A 16,492-nucleotide genomic window follows, 5' to 3' on the forward strand; every position below is an offset into this window, starting at 1 on the left:
CACGTCTTCTTGGGAACCCCACACTTGCCAACGATAAATAAACCCATTCGCGCCCATTGCGCTCTCCAATCCATACCGCTCCCGTCATCTCACCTTCGCTCTCTTGGCCCGCGAGCTAGCTGCGTAGCCATCAGTCCAGCGACCCTCCCCGATTCTCGAGCCAGACAGTCCAAATCCTCACACCCGCCGTCCACCCATCATGCCGACCACGCACCCGCTCACGCACTTCGAGGCCCTCACCTTCGACGTCTACGGCACCCTCGTGGACTGGGAATCAGGCATCTACACAGCCCTCTCGCCGCTGCTCGACCGCCTGCACAGTCTCAACCCCAACCACCCTTATCTCTCGTCGCGCAGCACCGCCCTCCGCGCCTTCGTGAAGCACGAATCCGCCATCCAATCCAGCCACCCAGACCTCCCATACCCGCTCCTCCTCGGCGAAGCATACAAGGAACTCGTCGAGCAGCTCCCGGTGGAAGCGCCCTCGGAATCCGAAGTCGCGACCTTCGGCGCGAGCGTGGGGCGCTGGCCCGCGTTCCCGGACACGGTCGACGCGTTGCGTCGGCTGCGCCGCTTCTACAAGCTCGTCGTGCTGTCCAACGTGGACCGCGCCAGCCTGGCAAACTCGATCGCCGGGCCCCTCGGCGGCACGCCGTTCGACCGCCTCTACACGGCGCAGGACGTCGGCAGCTACAAGCCGGCGCGCGCCAACTTCGACTTCCTCGTCGCCGGCGTCGAAAAGGACCTGGGCGTGCCGAAAGACAAGATCCTGCATACGGCGCAGAGCCTCTTCCACGACCACGAACCGGCCAGGGAGGTCGGATTGGCTAGCGCGTGGATTGCCCGTGGCACCCGTGAGGGCGAGGCGGAGAGCATCATGGGCGGCAAGATTGACGACTTCGAGGGCCGCGTCGACTTTTCGTGGAAGTTCCATTCTATGGGCGAGATGGCTGATGCTGTCGAAGAGGCGTTCAAGAAGGAGGGATTGGAGCCGAGGAGACCTTGAGTGACCTGGGCCGACTGCTGCATGCACTCTTCTATTCCATGGAGAGAAATGAGAGAGGCGACGCGAGGTAGCTGGCAGGGAGCTACGTCGGAGTAAGTCAATGAAGAAGAAGTTGGTCCAAAAGTCGCCTTGTCTTGTACCGATACCTCTGTTTGTATTCTACTGCTACTGCCACTACTGTACGATGGCGGGTTTTCTAGTTGCTTTGCTTGCGTCTGAGCGACCTGTATCTCTTTCGTTGCTGTTGTCGCCGCTTGCGTTGTCTGTGTGTGATGCAGCTAGACGACTACTATTCGTGTCATTGATTTGGACTTGATCGAGTTCAATGGTTACGGCAGAGTACTCGATGGACGGACGGCCTGCTCCTTAGGTAGAGTGAACGGGATGATTGATACTGAATACTATGAACGTGTGTGGAATCACATACACACATTGCCCCTTGTGGATCAGCAAATTCGCTTACGCGCAACGAACGCATGAACTCGGTTGAACTTCCAGTGTCTTTGTGAATGCCTTCAATTGACTGGCCGACTGAGCAAGCGCTCTCAGATGAAGCATGTCCGGAGCGCGTGGTCTTGCGTCCCCTTTTGTTTTTGATGCCGTGGCCGGCCCCCTTCCTTTTGTCATTTTCCTTGGTTACTTATTGGTCAGTGTATTTACTCACTGCGTCCACTTGGGGTTTATGTTGACTGGTGGACTTCTTGATGCTTTTTCTTGTCCTTTCTCTTTAAACTGGAAAGGATATCTCAGTGGCGTGTGGTGCATGTGTGGTTAGTTGGAGAAGATGTTTTACACCGCGACGCTGTCTACTGGTGCGAAATAATGTCTCTTGTGGTAAGTTGACGGGTCTGAGAGACTGCCACAGAACTACATGATCTCTCGGGTCCTTTCCTATTGAGACAGCCCCTCGATGAGTATAGCATAAGTGTTCCCAAAAGACGCTTCTTATCCTATCAATCCAGCAAACCGTTGGGCCCGACACTGGCTCCAACACCCGCCTCCTTATTCGCCAGCTACATGTGTTTAGAACGGTATACAGTCCGCCTGGGTAGTGCTCCTCCTGGCGCGCTTGGAAGCTCGCGCCGGCGGCGACGGCGGCGATGCGCTCGTCGGGCTCTCGGCCGCCGTCTCATACTGATACTCGCTGCCTCCACTCCCTCCACTGGGCGCGCGCATCACCCTCTCCCTGCGCTTCTGTCGCCTGCTGTCGGCTTTGCTACTGCCCTTGAGCGCAACGCCCTCCTCTCCATTCCTGCGTTTGGTCCCAGGCTTGGCCGTTTTCGCGTCGGTCTCCTTCTTGCTCTTCTTCGCCCGCGGCTCATCGTCGCCCGGCTCCCCTTGCTGCCGCTGCTGCTGCTGCTCTGACCGTTCTTCTTTCACGTCGCCCGTCTCTTCTTCTGTCGCCTGCGACAGGAACGACGAGCGCTTGCGCTTCCGGCCCGCACGCGCCTTGGCCGCGACTGCCTTGCTCGCCATGGCGCGGCGCGCGCGGGCCTCGGCCAGCCGGCGATCGACTTCATTGCTAATGTCGTCGAATTCGGAACGGAGCGCCAGTTGCGCCGAGGAGGCGTACGCGGGGTGGATGTCGCTGGCGGTGTTTGGTGTCGTGGGCTGTTCGTCTTTAGGTTCGTGTCCTCGTTGTTGCGGGGTCGCGCCCGTCGATGGGGAGTCTCTGACTGAGAACGTGGCCATGGGCGGGGGCTGGGGCTGGGGCCGGGCCATTGATTTTGTGGGCTCGTCGAGTCGCGCTCTCTTGCCTGACTTGGGCGCTGCGGTCTCGGCTGGGCTTGATCCTGTTTCCGCTGCGTCCAATGCTTCGGCACATATGGGAACGGTATCTGCATGTCTTTTCTTGTGTTGTTCTGCTGCGGGTGCTGGAGATGATTTTGCCGGTCCCGGTGTCGGCTGGTTCGATGATTTCGCATTCTGGTTGGTTTGAATGTGGGCTGGGGACATTCTCGGCCTCTTGCTCTGCGGATACGTTTGAGGACTGCCATCGTTCGCATCGCTGCTCAGGCGCCGTTTGTATCCGGCAGTTGGGGTTGTGGTGGGAGCACAAAAGTGGCGCACAAGTATGGGGTCCACGTGATGGCTTTTGATCCGCGTCCCATTGAGCTGTGAGGCTGCCCTATTTGCGGCCTGGTAATCGGATAGGTCCAAGGTAGCCATGTATCGCGTCTTGCACTCCCCGGAGAGACCATGGATCTTGGTTTCGGCGAGCCGGGGCAGACGCAGAGTGTGCTTGAAGGTAATCCTGAGATGGAGGATTAGAACACATCAACTGGCGCGTACCGCGTCACTTACGGGCCAACGCTCTCGAAGTGCTTCTGCAGCTCTTCTCCATGTACATCAAGAGGTATGTTTGCCACGATTATGCGGTTTTGCATACTTCCCTCGTCCTTGGATTCATCCGGAAACAGATTTTGATGCCAGGGAGGCCGCATCGATTGGAACGATTTGAGCATTCCATTTGGAAATGGTGGAAGGACTGGTGGAAATGCCGGCATGTACAAATTCGGATGCTCAGAGACGCGCTGACGCTTTGCGGCATTCCCAACTTGGTCCGGTTCCGTGCTTCTTCTCCACGACGGCTTGTTTGAAATATTATTGGTCTGGGTGTTGGCAGATGGCTTTGGCTGCGTCCGGCTTGCGTTCAATGCAGCAGGACTGCTGTCTTGAATTTGAAGGCCCTCCATGAGTTCCCCAGCGCGCTTTGCGTCGTGCAAGATTTTCTCAGCTCTTTCGTTCATCTGCCTGAGTTCGGCTGCGACAGGAGTAGACTGGCTACTCTGGATAGCGGATACGTAGTCACGGATTTGCCGCATCATGGCCTGATGGCTTTTCAAATTTGATAGGTGTGCTTCCAAAAGCGCGTCCAGCGCGGCTTTGTTTGGCGCTGCCATGTTAAGCATTGAATGATTTGGTTTAGGATAAGATTATCGCAGGGATGTCGTATGCGGCGTAATGGTCGTGATCATGTCCTCTGTGACATGCTTGCAATCCAAGAGCTAGTGGGTCTGGACAGGCCAAGGATGATTCGAAGTTGCGTGTTTTGTTGTCGAGGGCGGGAGACGGTTGACCTGGCTGGGGGACGTCACGTCTTGGCCAATCTCGTCGAATCGGACCGAAGTTGCGGCAGATCTGCAGCATGGATCAACTGCAACGCGTCTTGCTGTTCAACGACGCCGCGACACCGCAAAACCAACAACCTCGACTTCTTTTGTCGCAACTGCTTGAAGGACCCATCGCTCACCGGAGTCACCATGTCGAAGGTGAGCGTCAAAGTTTCTCGTCGATTGAACCAGCCGACTCGTGTTTCTTCACGCCCAGGCCACCGCTGCAACTCTTGCAATCGCGCTTTCGCTGCGTCTTTACGATGGCAGCCCTGTCTCTGGTCATCGATGCTCATGAGAGCTTGACCATCATGTCAGCCTGGAGACAAGGAATCTCGCGATGCGACGATCAATCTTAAAGGGCCATTGGAAGCTGGCCTTGTCAGAGCGTCTGCCACCCGCCCGCCGCGGCGCGAATCCATTTTCGACATGTGCCGATTATTTTGAATGATAACTTCACAGGAAACGCAGCTTCTTGACTCGGCACTTTGCTAACAGCTAACATGATGCTGCCGACGCAGACTCGATGATCAGCACACACGCATTCTCTACCCAATCCACTCTGACGGAATCCTCAATGACCACCTTGCAGCCGCCCTTTCCGTTGTCAACGCGAAGCGTCCCCCAACCCGAATGTGTATTTACAAGGCCACAGCGTTCAGGAGATGCTTAGCCCTAGGGCTCTCCATGAGTTCATCCGCGCAAGTATACTGTCTCAGCGTGGCGTGGTTCACTCAGAGCCCGCTGCCGAGCGATGCGTCAGGCCAAGATCAAAGCACTGTACGTTTGGGCCCCTACTGCAACTCTAAGTAGGGGGCACAGATACGCAGCCAACATGTTGGATATGGTTATCAGATGGAGCAATCTTCCTCGAAGAACCTGATGCGAGTGCTTTGGAGAAACCCCACCATTCATCCCACTTTGATTACTCGGGGACCGCCGAATGGTCCAAAGTCTGCGACGAGAATACATTGAATGGCTCTTGTCCCAATCCGTAGGAGCTTGAACAGGTCTTGAACCGGTAACTTGGAGCGGTTGTCCAATTCCAGGCCTGGAGAAAGGGCGTGAGGATGGGGGCTTCTCTTTGCACAATAGCCACGGCATGCGATCATCATCGGCACATTGGCCGCTCTGAATTTGCCTTTGTGGAAAAGGAAAAAAAGAAAACAGAGATCCTGGCCACTGATATAGCGCTTCGCAAAAGACCGATTTGTCCATGGCTCAAATGATCAGAAAGACGACTGGGCAGCGGCGTCTGGCAGTATATTCACTCCAATGAAGCCATTGAAAGCGGACGTTATTGCCAAAATATTCAGCCTTTGCAACCAGCCAAGCTGATCTTTTCTATTTTTAGCTTATCGCGTCTACTCCGCATATCAGCGTGTCGTCGTGACCCCTCACGCCCTTCACGCCCTGCGTTGACATGTGGATGATGATATCGGCTCACGCAATAGTGTTCCGAGTGCGAACTAGTCCAGCGTATAATATTTAGGAGTCTAGGTATTTAACAGTCAGGCTATTCAACTCCAATGGTCTTTTCATTAGCTTTTGCATCCCGTTTTTCTCGCAAGACCATCCCAAATTTGTGATTCTTCTCCACCTCAGTCATGGGTTCTCAACAAAAAAAGTCAAACGTTCTTCTCGTTGGAAGCGGTGGTGTGGGGACCATAGCAGCGGTGAACCTCGAGGTCGGCGGACTCGCTGAAGTTACGGCGGTGTTGAGATCGAACCACGATGCTGTGGTAAAGAATGGCTTCCACATCAAGTCGTGCGACCACGGCGTATTGTCAGGATGGCGGCCATCAAAAAGTAATTTCCTGATTCAGATCAAACTCACGCCTTCATGTATACTGACTGGAAGATGTCAGTCGTCAAATCCATCCCAGACGTGCAAAAAGAAAATCTGCCACCGTACGACTACATTGTCATGAGCACCAAAAACATTCCCGACGTACCACCCACAGCAGCGGACTTGATCAAATCCGCTATAACGCCGCACCACACGACGGTAGTCCTGATCCAAAACGGGCTGAACATCGAGAAGCCCTTCTTCGCCGCCTTCCCTAACAACGCAGTACTCAGCGGCGTCAGCCTCATCGGCTCGCACGAAATATCCCACGGCGTGATCGAGCACGACGACAACGACCGGCTGGTGCTGGGCCCGTTCCGCAACCCAAACCTCGACGCCGCGTACGAGGAAAAGGTGGCCAAGGAGTTTGCGCGCATCTACAGCGCCGGCGGCAAGACCAACTGCACGTACACGGCCGACGTGGGCTTCAGCCGCTGGAAGAAGCTTGTGTACAACGCGTGCCTCAACAGCATCTGCGCCATCACGGGGCTCGACACGGGCCGCATCCGGCTCGCCGACGGCGCGCTCGACGCCCTCGTGCGCCCGGCTATGGAGGAGATTCGCGCGGCGGCTAAGAAGGCTGGCTACGATTTGCCGCCTGAAGTCGTCGAGGCTACCATCGACATGGATCCGCTCACAATGTATCTGCCGCCGTCGATGCTGAATGACTTGCGCAAGGTACGTCGACACCAGCTCTTTCCCCATATTGATCAAGCAAGAGAGGGGAAGCGTGAGAAACCGAATATGTCGAGCTAACAGACACGCAGGGCAACTTCATCGAAGCAGAAAATATCCTCGGTGAACCAATCCGCGAAGCTGAAGCCCTGGGCGTTCCGACGCCCACGCTCAAGGTCCTGTATGGCCTCTTGAAGGCCATTCAGTGGCGCACCAAGGAGGCACGGGGGATGGTGGAAATTCCGCCAAAGGAGGACTTTGTGGCTCAGTCTTGACTCAACATGCAAGGCGAAAGGAGACTGCGCTCCGTGCTGTGAACGGCTGGTAGAATCGACCACGACATTTGGGAACCGATCAGGGCATGTCGTTCTCTTTGCTACTAGCAAGGGGGACAGGTTTTGGTCAGCCGTTCGTGTAAATATGAGTTGTCCCACTGGAAGTCCAATGATGACAAAGTTTCAAACGCCATGGCTTCGATGCGCAAGGAAGCTTGATTTGGGTGAGCAATGAGGCGAAACACGTCTAAATAGACACAACCACATATCTGTGGCTCCCCAGAATGCTAGCTTCCACTGGACAGAACACGCAGATGCAGCTCCTCGTGGAAGTAGCAGCCTCAGTCCCGACACGACTCTCGACGCCCATGTCCCCCACGGCTTAGGTTTTGTATAAGGTTACTGCTTGTAACTCCTGTTAAATTCAAATATGCAATGCACGTGCCTACAAGGAGATAGGTGGCTGTTGCCCCTGGCTGTTGAGACCGAGTTCAGGGCGCGCCTTCCTCTTTTCCGCCCTATCGTTGCTTTGATTGTGGGGCGAGAGAGGGGACCTAGTTGCGCATGTCTAAGCCACGGCAATCATGCTCAAGACTGATTGACATGTGTAGCGCAGACTGGGACCATGGGTGATGTCCCGGCTCATGCACCACATGCTCAGGGCGTCTGCAGTCACCGAGTACAGTCCAAGATTACGGATTGCGGCTTGAAGCCCGTCATTCCAAACTTGATTCAGCTCTTCAGTCGTCAACGCGTGCCCTTTTGCCTTCACGCTCGTCACGGTCCCTCTCCGCTCCACCAACCCGTTTCCTCTCGCCCACAGGGCGTGCGTTGGCACCCGTAGCGCCGTCTCTGCCCTCCCACCCGCCACCAGCATCCGGGCGGAACCGTTCGTCGACGCCTCTGAAATCGCCTCCTCCGGGCCCACCTCTCCTCCGATCCAAAAAGTCGCCCCACCTGCCCGTATCCTCGCTCTTCATGTCCTTGTACTTTGTGCGACCCTTGCGACCGAGCTTGGTCATGTCGCGAATCTGCATGTACTCGGGGAGCGTGTCGACGTCGCGCACCTGGTCAGTAAAGCGGCTGCCCATAATGTCGCGGCGGTCGAGGCCCATGTCTGCCGCGTCGTCCTGGAAGAAGGCGCCGCGGTGGAAGTACTTCTGCATGCCGGCCATGGTTCCCTTGCCCGCGCGCTCCTCCTTTTGCTGTGCCAGGTACGCCGCGTCTTCGGCCTCGCGCTCCGGCGTCGTGAGGTTGCGCCGCCGCTCGATTTCCTCGCGCTCCTTTTCGGCCTCCTCGATGGCGAGCCGCTCGCGCTTGACGCGCCGTAGTTCGCGCAGCCGCCATGCTGCGTGCTCCTCTTCTGGATCGATGCCGTCCGTGTCGTCGATTTCTGCGTCTGAGCCCAAGTTGTCTTCGTCGTCCCAGTGCTTCTTGCCCGCTGCGCGCGCCGCGGCCGCCAGTTCCAACTGTTCTTGCACCAAAGCGTCCGCCTTTGCTTTGCGACGCGCTTCCTCTTCGGCCTGTATCTCGTGCTCTGACTTTTGTACCGCGGCAGCGTCGTTCCCATTTGTCCCATTCTTTCGCTGATCCTTTTTGAGGAAGACGGGCCGTAGCAGCTTTCGCCGACGCGCGGCTTCGTCATCACTGCTCTCGTCGCTCTCTTCCTCTTCGGAGCTGCTTTCTTCACTGCCGCTCCCGCTCCCGCTCCCACTCTCGCTTTCGCTCTCTGTCTCGAACCCTTCCTCCGCGGCGTTCCTCGCTGCCTTCTCTGCCGCTAATCGCCGTTCCTCAGCTTGTATTGCTTCGCGCCGGCGAGCATTCAAGTCGACATTTTTGAGATTGTTGGCGATTTGACCCGCGCCGGCGGGAAACGAAGTGGCCTTGGGCGCGGTGGATTGCTTGCTTTGCCGCTCGGGCTCTTCGTCGTCGGGCTCGGAGTCGGACTCGGAGGATGAGGAGTGCTCTTCGGCCGTGGGCTTTCCAGGTCGGTAGCGCGCAGGGCGAATGGGGTTCGCCGTCATGCGTTTTGGAGGCATGGTAGGCGGTCCGGTGGTTGGTTTGCGGGGCGCAATTGCAAACTTCTCGAATGGATAGCAGGCTCAGGCCGTGTTGCTCCCAGAGATTAATGCTGTTGGAAAGTGCTTGTAAAAAGAGGCGCTGCTGAGGACTCGATTGGCGTGATTGGGTGTACTGTTCAGAGGTAGCGGAAGAGACGAGTGTCGTTGGCGTTAGGTTCGGTCCGCGCCAAGCTTCATACTAGCGCCGTAGGGCTGAGAGCTGGCACAGCAGGGGTGCTCCTCAGGGCTTTGAGTTGTAGGTAGACAAAAATCGCGAATTTGAGTCAAGACAAGGCAAAGAGTTTACCATTAGCTTCATCGGCTGGGCTGTGGCGCAGCTCCTCCATACTCTAAATGTACTGCCTATGCTAGAACAACCATGCACCACGCCATGCCGCCTACCAATTGTCGAAATTTCCGAATCCGCCTGTTCGTACTTTTTTCTTGACTGGCTCCTCTGGCTCGTCCCATTCGCCGACAATCTCGTCATCTTCCGCTTCGGCCGTCCTTTGCTCCTCAACCGCTTGTTTTAGGTATTTACCAACGCCTCCGCTGCCCGCATTTTCCACCGTTCCATCACCGCGGATCCGCTTGCCGGTCCATGTTGTCTTGTCATCCTCGGTGCCACCTTGCCGCTGAATCTCTTCCTTCTCTTTCTCCTTGGCCTCCTTCTCCGCCTTCTGTTTCTGGAATTCTTCAAACGGATCGACAAACACAACAACGTCTTCGAGAGTGACCGGCGGGTCAGGTCTATTTGTTTCCGAGTTGGTCGGCGCGTTCTCCAGCCGTGACAATGTCTCGAGACCGCCCACAACGCGGCCGAATATTGTGTGCTTTCGATCAAGATGCTTGGCTGCGCGGTATGTGATGAAGAACTGACTGCCGTTGGTGTTCTTGCCTTTGTTCGCCATGCTCAGAATACCTCTCGCATCGTGCGACTGCGGCCCTTCAAACTCGTCGTTGAAGTTTTTGCCCCAAATACTGTTGCCACCGCGCCCCGTGCCTGTTGGATCACCTCCCTGGATCATGAAATTTTTGATGTTGCGGTGGAAGGCCATGTCGCGGTAGTAGCCCTTTTTCGCCAACTGTACAAAGTTCCAAACAGCCTTTGGTGCATACTCCGGAAGCAATTCGACGTTGAGTTCGCCGAGAGACGTCTGCATGCGGGCGTAGCCCAGTGCCTTGACCCGTTTGGGCTTGAGCATGTACTCCTCCTCTGACAAAATTGCGCGCTCATTCGACGTATGTGGTGTAAGCCCGGTGCTCGTAAATGATGCGGCAGCCTTGCCCGTCGTATGCTGTGCGGCATTATAAGGTGCGGGTTTGCTCTGGCTCTGGCCGGCTCCGGCGCCCTGCTCAGCTCTCGCCCGTGCAAGCGCCGCAGCCATGCCGCCACCGTTCGCCTTTGCCTTTGCAGCTTTGTCCCTGTCTGCTCTTGCTTTTGCGACTGCTTCTTTCGCCTTCAACACCTTGGCCGAACTACCCAGCGCATCAGCATTGACGCCGCTTGCCCTCTGCTCCTTTTGTTCATCCGTCAAGATATCTGCGCCTTCCTTCAAATATTTGAAAGTGCTCAAATCCCGGGCCTCGAGGTTCTGAGGGTCTTGAAGCGTGATGATGTCTTTTCGGGAGAATTCATCATCCGTGACCAGATCTCTCCAGTTCTTCGCTTTAATGTTTAACCGCTCGATGGTGTCCCAGGAATATACGTTGCCGGTGTTTTTCAACGCGACGAGGTGTGTATTTTCTGTAAAGACTTTGTATGTGACGGGATCCGCGTATTCGCCGTCCTCATTCTTCATGAAGTTGAGTTTGATCAGATCCGAGCTCTTGAGCGGTGAGCCGTCCACGGGATTGGTGCCATGTTTCTTGAGCCACGGTAGGATGTTGGTGAGATCGAATATCGTGCCTTCGGCGGTGCAGACGGGGTGCTCGAATGGTTGGAGTGAGAGCGCGCAAAAGTTGAACGGCAGGCGCCTGAACGAGGCGCCGATGACCTTGGATCTGTTGACGCCAGAGCCATAGCTAGCGGAGTAGGCATCTTCAGAGGCCCATTCGGAGTGGGTTATGTAGAGTTTGTCGGTACCTTTGCCCATGGTGGAAAAGAGGATTCTGTTGTGGTGGACAGGAGCGCGCAGACGAGAGGACGCGGCGCCATGACGAACGGGCGGCCGGGCATCCAGCCACCACCGCATGGCCCTACTAGTGCACTGACCAAGCGGGGTGAAGGACAGGAGCTGCCGCCGGGGGATCAGTACACTACCACCACCACTTGTTCTCGGCGCTCGTCGAAGAATCATCATTCATTCCGTCCACTTGCAGTCCGCCGCCTCGCTCATACAGTGCCATCAAGGCGTGTCTCTAAAAATGCTTCCACCCTAGCCTCTGTGGCACCGTCGCCCGCCGCCTTCTTCCAAAAATGTGCGTTTTTGTACAGTTACACACACCATCGTACAGGAACTCGAGGCAATAGCCGCGTCCGGATGTATCCCCCTCCAAATAATCATTACCCTCTGCTGCACCTCGACGCCTTTTGAAAACTGATTTACGGGGACTCCGGACACTCCAAGTAATAGCCATTAGTGCGCAGCAACCGTTGCAGAAAGCAGAGTGCTGATAGAATCGTGTCGGCACTCGTCGCACTTTCAGGTCGAAACTGATGCGTGTGACCGTAGTCAAGAACGAGGTCGTGGTATCAAAGAAACAAGAAATGAAGCCGCGCAGCAAGCTTTCGTCACCTCGGCATGGCCAGAGGTCAAGGAGAAATTTGCGCCCAAAAGGCACAGAGCAGCATTGGGATCGTCAAGAGCCAGGTTGACAAAGCGGCACTGGTTGGCGCCGCGTTGAAGAGGTTGAAAGGGTCTCCGCCGCCGTGGCTATTCGGCGATGATGTGTCTGTTGTCGCTGGAGCAGTCGACGCCGTCGTTGTCGTTGCTGCTGGCTCGTTTGCGCCAGCAGTCGAATCGGCAGTAGTGGATGCAGTGGTTTCGGAGGTGGGCATCGAAATTGACAAAGTCGTGGTGGTTCCAGGTACGCTAGTATCGACCTGGATGCTCGTTGCCGCTGTTGGTGTGGTGGACAAGTCCAGAGTACTGCTCCTTACAATAATTTGGGATGATGTTGTCGGCGCCGCGGTGGCGCTGGCGGCATTGGAGCAGAGAGTCGAAGGGCCTTGACCAGCCAAGAAGATGGCGATGATGGAGTCGTTGTCCACATCGGCATCGTTGCAGTCCCGGGCAACCTGTGCCGCTATATCGGCCAGGCCGGCGATGCATCTGGCAGAGCAATTGGCGGCGGTTTGGAAGTCATCGCCAGAGCAACCAGAAATGGACTTGCGGTAAGTGATCAAGCATTTGCCAGTCAGACCGGTGACCCGAGGCGTAAAGTCGGCAAGAGAAGCGGAGCGGGCGAGAGATGCGAGAAGCAGGACGAGCAAGCCAGGGAACAGCAGCGATTTGGCAGACATGGCGGCAGCGGCGGTGCAGACAGACGAGGCCTCGGCGGAAGAGGCAGCAGGACGAGGAAGACGAAGAGAAATGTGGACAGGCGACCGTGTTGTGTCAGCTGTGAGCCGCGGCAGCAGGGCAGTGTCGAGACGTCGAGCGTATGGGGTGGGTAGAACAAGAGGCGGTTCGTGCCGGAAGAGGGAGATGGCGTTGTCCGGTGCAACGTCCTAAGGCCCTGGGGGGGTAGAAGCAGGAACGTGGAGAAGAGAGGGCCTTGGCTTCCAGGCAGTCTGAGAGGCAAGGGAAGGGAAGGGAAAGGAACCGCCATGTTTGAGCCTTTGAAGCACCTGGTCTTGTCTTGCTACCGCTTCATGGTGGCCATGGCGGTCCCGAACGGAGCCTACCAGAACCCACCATCGAACCAACCTACCACCCGAGAGCGGCTTCAACAATTTTTCAATCTTCGTCTGGCTCGAGTCGCTCCCGTCTGAAACGCCATTGACGTGTGTGTTCAGTTCCTGCAGGGGCTGGCGCATGCCCCGGCGCTTGTGTACCCTCGTCCCTCCCGCCGCATTCTCCTCCACGGCCAATCCAAACCACAATCTCCGCCGCCTTGCACGACACACCCAATGATGCTTCCCTGCCAAGTCAAAACACCCTCACGTACACACGACGCGACCACACGGCCGTTTCACACTGGTCCAAAGACAAACAACACCTCGCTTCGATTCTTCGTCTACCTATCTTGGCCAGTTTCAACGGTAGCGTTGGCTCAGTCCGTCATACTGGCCCTTGTTCACAGGCAACACGTACCCGTGCCTGAGACCTTTGGGAAACCCGGGGCAGCTGCTCGTCCACCGCCCCGATGGAATGTCGTTCGACTCGTACGCCATGTATGAATTTCGGTCCAAGAGAAGGTGACCCTTGCCCTTGATCTGGTTATCCAAATAGGGAGCTGGTCCCTCCACGCTCTTTTCAATGTCTCCTTTACCAGTCCATGGCCCGTAAATTCCGCTCGTAGAAACCTCGGAGTACACGGTATTGTCTCCTTCCCTTTTGATGAACCGGACATAGGTACTGCCGCCCAGGGACAGTATACTCATATCGATGACCGAATTTGGGTTCGCGTCAAGATAGACGAATGGCGGTTGGTCAAATTTGTGGAAGTCCGAAGTGTAAGTTGCTCGGATCACACTGCGAATCCCATTTGCCCGGTGTTGGGGGTCGTCCTTGGAGTACTGTTTTCTGGTAAGACTCATCCGGTAATACTGAAATACAGCGACTCACTATCTTCGCGGACCAGTAGACAAAGAATTTCCCTAAACCATTGGCGTTCAATTAGTGGCCTCTCTCACAATCGGGTGCCTTGAGACTACCTTTGGATGCGTCAAATAGTGATTCTGGAGCCCACAACATTCCGGCGAGGTCTTCCTCTACCTTGATCAACCTTTCTGAACCCCAGGTGATCAGATCTGAGCTTTCCCATATGAACATGCTCAGGGAACCGTGCCTCGTGGCTTGGTTCAAGTCCGCCTGTCTCTGTTAGTTTTGGGTTCGCTGATATGTGCAAACTACAAACCTTGGCGAGGTCGAGGTCCGTCCCGAGTATGTACCACTTGTTCCCGCGGCCGACAACGATGGACATGTCTCGCGTGGCGCCAGTTCCTCCCTTGGGGATCAGAACGGGTTGGTCACCATTTAAGGGGCGGAAAGAACAGGGGTCATTGCCGTTGCTCAAGTAAAACCAGACTCTTTGATCGGCAGTTGTGTCTCCCTTGAAGAATACAGCAAAGTAGCCAACGAGATCCGTAGTCTGCCTCTTGTCGAGTGCGCCGAAATCTAGCGGTAGGGCGCTGGCCGTGACCGACACGTAGAAGAGAGCAAAGAGCAGGAAGATGTTTCGACAAAGATTGTACGATGCCATTTGGGGTAGGAGGACGTGTGACCGTGATGGGTGACCATAATGCTGGAAATATGATTTATATGATGTTTCCACAGGACATTAAATGAGCAAATTTTGTGTTAGAACGCCCGGAAGAGATCCTTGGGCGATATCAAGAACCCTGAACCGTTTGCATTTTGCATCGACCAAAACGCAATATCCGTCCGCTTCAGCGAGGCGGACGCTGGGCACAGAATCTTGTTGGGTCGACGAGGGCGCGGAACAAGCTGACCGTGCAATTTTGGGTAGGAAGAGAGTCGCCTCGGTCATTGGTGATTAAATTTGGTGCTAAAAGGCAAACGAGGGCCCTTGGGGAGAACAAGAAGATGTCATGCGGGGAGACCAGGCGCCTTCCCTGCTTGGGTGCCTTATCTTTTGGCCTGCCGCGCAGCCGCAATGATGTCGTCTCGTGCGCCAAATCTAAATCCACTTCCGCCTCATCCCATGCTTCCCAAATGTTGCTAATTCTCCCACCATGAAAAAGACGCTGCTCTTAGTCTTCATTCACGGCTTCAAGGTGCGTCCAACTGCCTCGATACCATTTCCTCGGGTCGACCACTCCAGCTAACCTCAGCTCAGGGCGGGGACGATACTTTTGGAAAGTTCCCACAGCACCTGCGCGCCGTCGTCAGCAATGCGCGGCCGAAGATTTCCGTCGAAGTAGCTACCTATCCCAAATACGAGACTCGAGGCGACCTCCGCGAATGCGTCACCAGGTTCAGAGAATGGTGCGCGTCCCCCGCGTGCGTCTTCAGCTACGCGCTCGCTCACCGCGACATCCAGGCTACAAAACAAAGTCATAGATCTCGAGGTGGCGAATGGCACGCCGTCGCCAACGGTGGACCCCTCTGTAAGAGTGGTTCTATGCGGCCACTCGATGGGTTAGCAGGCTCGACCAAGAAAACCAACCAGCTTCGACTAAAGACTACTAGGTGGAATCGTGGCAGCAGAGACCGTCCTCTCGATTACGAATGACCAACCCATCCAAAACGACGCCTCCGAGTCCGATCCCTCCGTTTCCTCGAGCTCCCTCATGTTCCCTTACATCCAAGGCATCCTCGCGTTCGACACACCGTACCTCGGAATTGCCCCCGGCGTTGTGGCACACGGAGCAGAGGGTCAATGGAATGCAGCAACGGCGGCTTACTCCGCATACACAAGCATGGCGAGCACTTTGGGAATGGGCAAGAACCAGCCACCAGACCCAGGTGCTGTCGAAGCAAGCAAAATGCTCCCCGCTGCCTCAACGGCTGCTGCCGCAACGGCAGCAGCGGCTTCGGATGACCCAAACAGAGACACGGCCAAAGTTCCTGGCTGGCAAAAATGGGGAAAGATTGCCATGTTTGCTGGCGCTGCTGGAGCGGTTGCAGCAGCTGGTGGAGCCGCGTGGATGAACAGAGAGCAAATAAGTGAAGGCTGGCAGTTTGTGGGATCTCACCTGGAGTTCGTAGGATGCCTCGCGCGTGGTGAAGAGCTCAAAAAGCGCCTCGCATCTGTTGCCGCCCTCTGTGAGTCCCAAGGCCTCGGCTTTGCCGACCTCTACACTCAACTCGCCGTCGACGCGCAAGGCAAAGCAACACAATGGGCTGCTGGTGTGGTTGGCGACCGCCGCACCTTTTGCGTTATACCCAAATCGGAAATCAAGAAGCACTTTGTTCCCATCGTGAACGAGAAAGCGACTGCTGAGACCGCAGCGCACATGGCCATGTTCGAGCCGAAGGCCCACCCAGGCTATTACGCCATGGGTGAGCTGTCCAAGGAGCTGATTGTGGACTGGACCTCCAACTCGTGGTACGAGGAAGCTACCGGGTATGAAAGTCCGAATAGACGTGGATCCGGCTCCTACGCTGACGACCAGCCAGTTGACGACGATGTCGAGTTGGTCGAGAAGCCCGACGTGGACCAGACTGATTACGACGACCTGGCCGAATCGATTTTGAAGTACCGGAACAAGGCATGAGGTACAAGCAGAATGCTGTGCCGTGCTGCATTTGATCAGCTTTTCTTGTCTATTTTTGCGCAGTCTGGATAGAAACATCATTGCTATCGCGCAGGACCGATTGAGTTAAGGTTGCCGGCCCATATCGCTGGCTGCTGGGCATCACGCTTTGGAAAGGGCTCTCCTC

The 16,492-nt window shown here is 55.9% G+C and overlaps 8 protein-coding genes across 8 annotated transcripts; 3 read left to right on the forward strand and 5 right to left on the reverse strand.

Moving 5' to 3' along the window:
- Positions 1–61: 61 nt before the first annotated feature.
- Positions 62–1,167, forward strand: J3D65DRAFT_272323 (Haloacid dehalogenase-like hydrolase-domain-containing protein). The gene has a single exon (XM_066794974.1). The coding sequence runs from the start codon at positions 200–202 to the stop codon at positions 1,004–1,006; it is 807 nt and encodes a 268-aa protein (XP_066658176.1). The 5' UTR covers positions 62–199; the 3' UTR covers positions 1,007–1,167.
- Positions 1,168–1,755: 588 nt separating this feature from the next.
- On the reverse strand, positions 1,756–4,067 carry J3D65DRAFT_617920 (uncharacterized protein). The gene is made up of 2 exons (XM_066799609.1): positions 3,311–4,067; positions 1,756–3,260 (listed from the first exon to the last, which is right to left on the reverse strand). The coding sequence occupies exons 1-2, from the start codon at positions 3,916–3,918 to the stop codon at positions 2,030–2,032; spliced, it is 1,839 nt and encodes a 612-aa protein (XP_066658177.1). The 5' UTR covers positions 3,919–4,067; the 3' UTR covers positions 1,756–2,029.
- A 1,427-nt stretch (positions 4,068–5,494) lies between these two features.
- Positions 5,495–7,352, forward strand: J3D65DRAFT_675399 (2-dehydropantoate 2-reductase family protein). Its single transcript, XM_066803574.1, has 3 exons — positions 5,495–5,928; positions 5,988–6,646; positions 6,736–7,352. The coding sequence occupies exons 1-3, from the start codon at positions 5,727–5,729 to the stop codon at positions 6,916–6,918; spliced, it is 1,044 nt and encodes a 347-aa protein (XP_066658178.1). The 5' UTR covers positions 5,495–5,726; the 3' UTR covers positions 6,919–7,352.
- Positions 7,194–9,128, reverse strand: J3D65DRAFT_617925 (splicing factor, Prp19-binding domain-containing protein). The gene has a single exon (XM_066799610.1). It carries the CDS (start codon positions 8,955–8,957, stop codon positions 7,659–7,661), a length of 1,299 nt encoding a protein of 432 aa, XP_066658179.1. The 5' UTR covers positions 8,958–9,128; the 3' UTR covers positions 7,194–7,658.
- Positions 9,129–9,376: 248 nt separating this feature from the next.
- J3D65DRAFT_548959 (peptidyl-prolyl cis-trans isomerase-like protein-like 2) lies at positions 9,377–11,074 on the reverse strand (the record flags this gene model as incomplete). The annotated part of the gene is made up of 1 exon (XM_066796929.1): positions 9,377–11,074. The coding sequence occupies one exon, from the start codon at positions 11,072–11,074 to the stop codon at positions 9,377–9,379; it is 1,698 nt and encodes a 565-aa protein (XP_066658180.1).
- Positions 11,075–11,588: 514 nt separating this feature from the next.
- J3D65DRAFT_272546 (uncharacterized protein) lies at positions 11,589–12,548 on the reverse strand. Its single transcript, XM_066794978.1, has one exon. It carries the CDS (start codon positions 12,442–12,444, stop codon positions 11,734–11,736), a length of 711 nt encoding a protein of 236 aa, XP_066658181.1. The 5' UTR covers positions 12,445–12,548; the 3' UTR covers positions 11,589–11,733.
- A 278-nt stretch (positions 12,549–12,826) lies between these two features.
- On the reverse strand, positions 12,827–14,756 carry J3D65DRAFT_617928 (arabinosidase). The gene is made up of 4 exons (XM_066799611.1): positions 14,004–14,756; positions 13,801–13,957; positions 13,712–13,743; positions 12,827–13,662 (listed from the first exon to the last, which is right to left on the reverse strand). The coding sequence occupies exons 1-4, from the start codon at positions 14,346–14,348 to the stop codon at positions 13,180–13,182; spliced, it is 1,017 nt and encodes a 338-aa protein (XP_066658182.1). The 5' UTR covers positions 14,349–14,756; the 3' UTR covers positions 12,827–13,179.
- J3D65DRAFT_272449 (uncharacterized protein) lies at positions 14,596–16,424 on the forward strand. Its single transcript, XM_066794977.1, has 4 exons — positions 14,596–14,883; positions 14,946–15,094; positions 15,150–15,247; positions 15,299–16,424. Exons 1-4 carry the CDS (start codon positions 14,842–14,844, stop codon positions 16,324–16,326), a joined length of 1,317 nt encoding a protein of 438 aa, XP_066658183.1. The 5' UTR covers positions 14,596–14,841; the 3' UTR covers positions 16,327–16,424.
- Positions 16,425–16,492: the final 68 nt, after the last annotated feature.

The sequence above is a fragment of the Phyllosticta citribraziliensis genome, assembly GCF_038025025.1.
Source record: "Phyllosticta citribraziliensis strain CPC 17464 chromosome Unknown J3D65scaffold_3, whole genome shotgun sequence".
Taxonomy (NCBI): Eukaryota; Fungi; Ascomycota; class Dothideomycetes; order Botryosphaeriales; family Phyllostictaceae; genus Phyllosticta; species Phyllosticta citribraziliensis.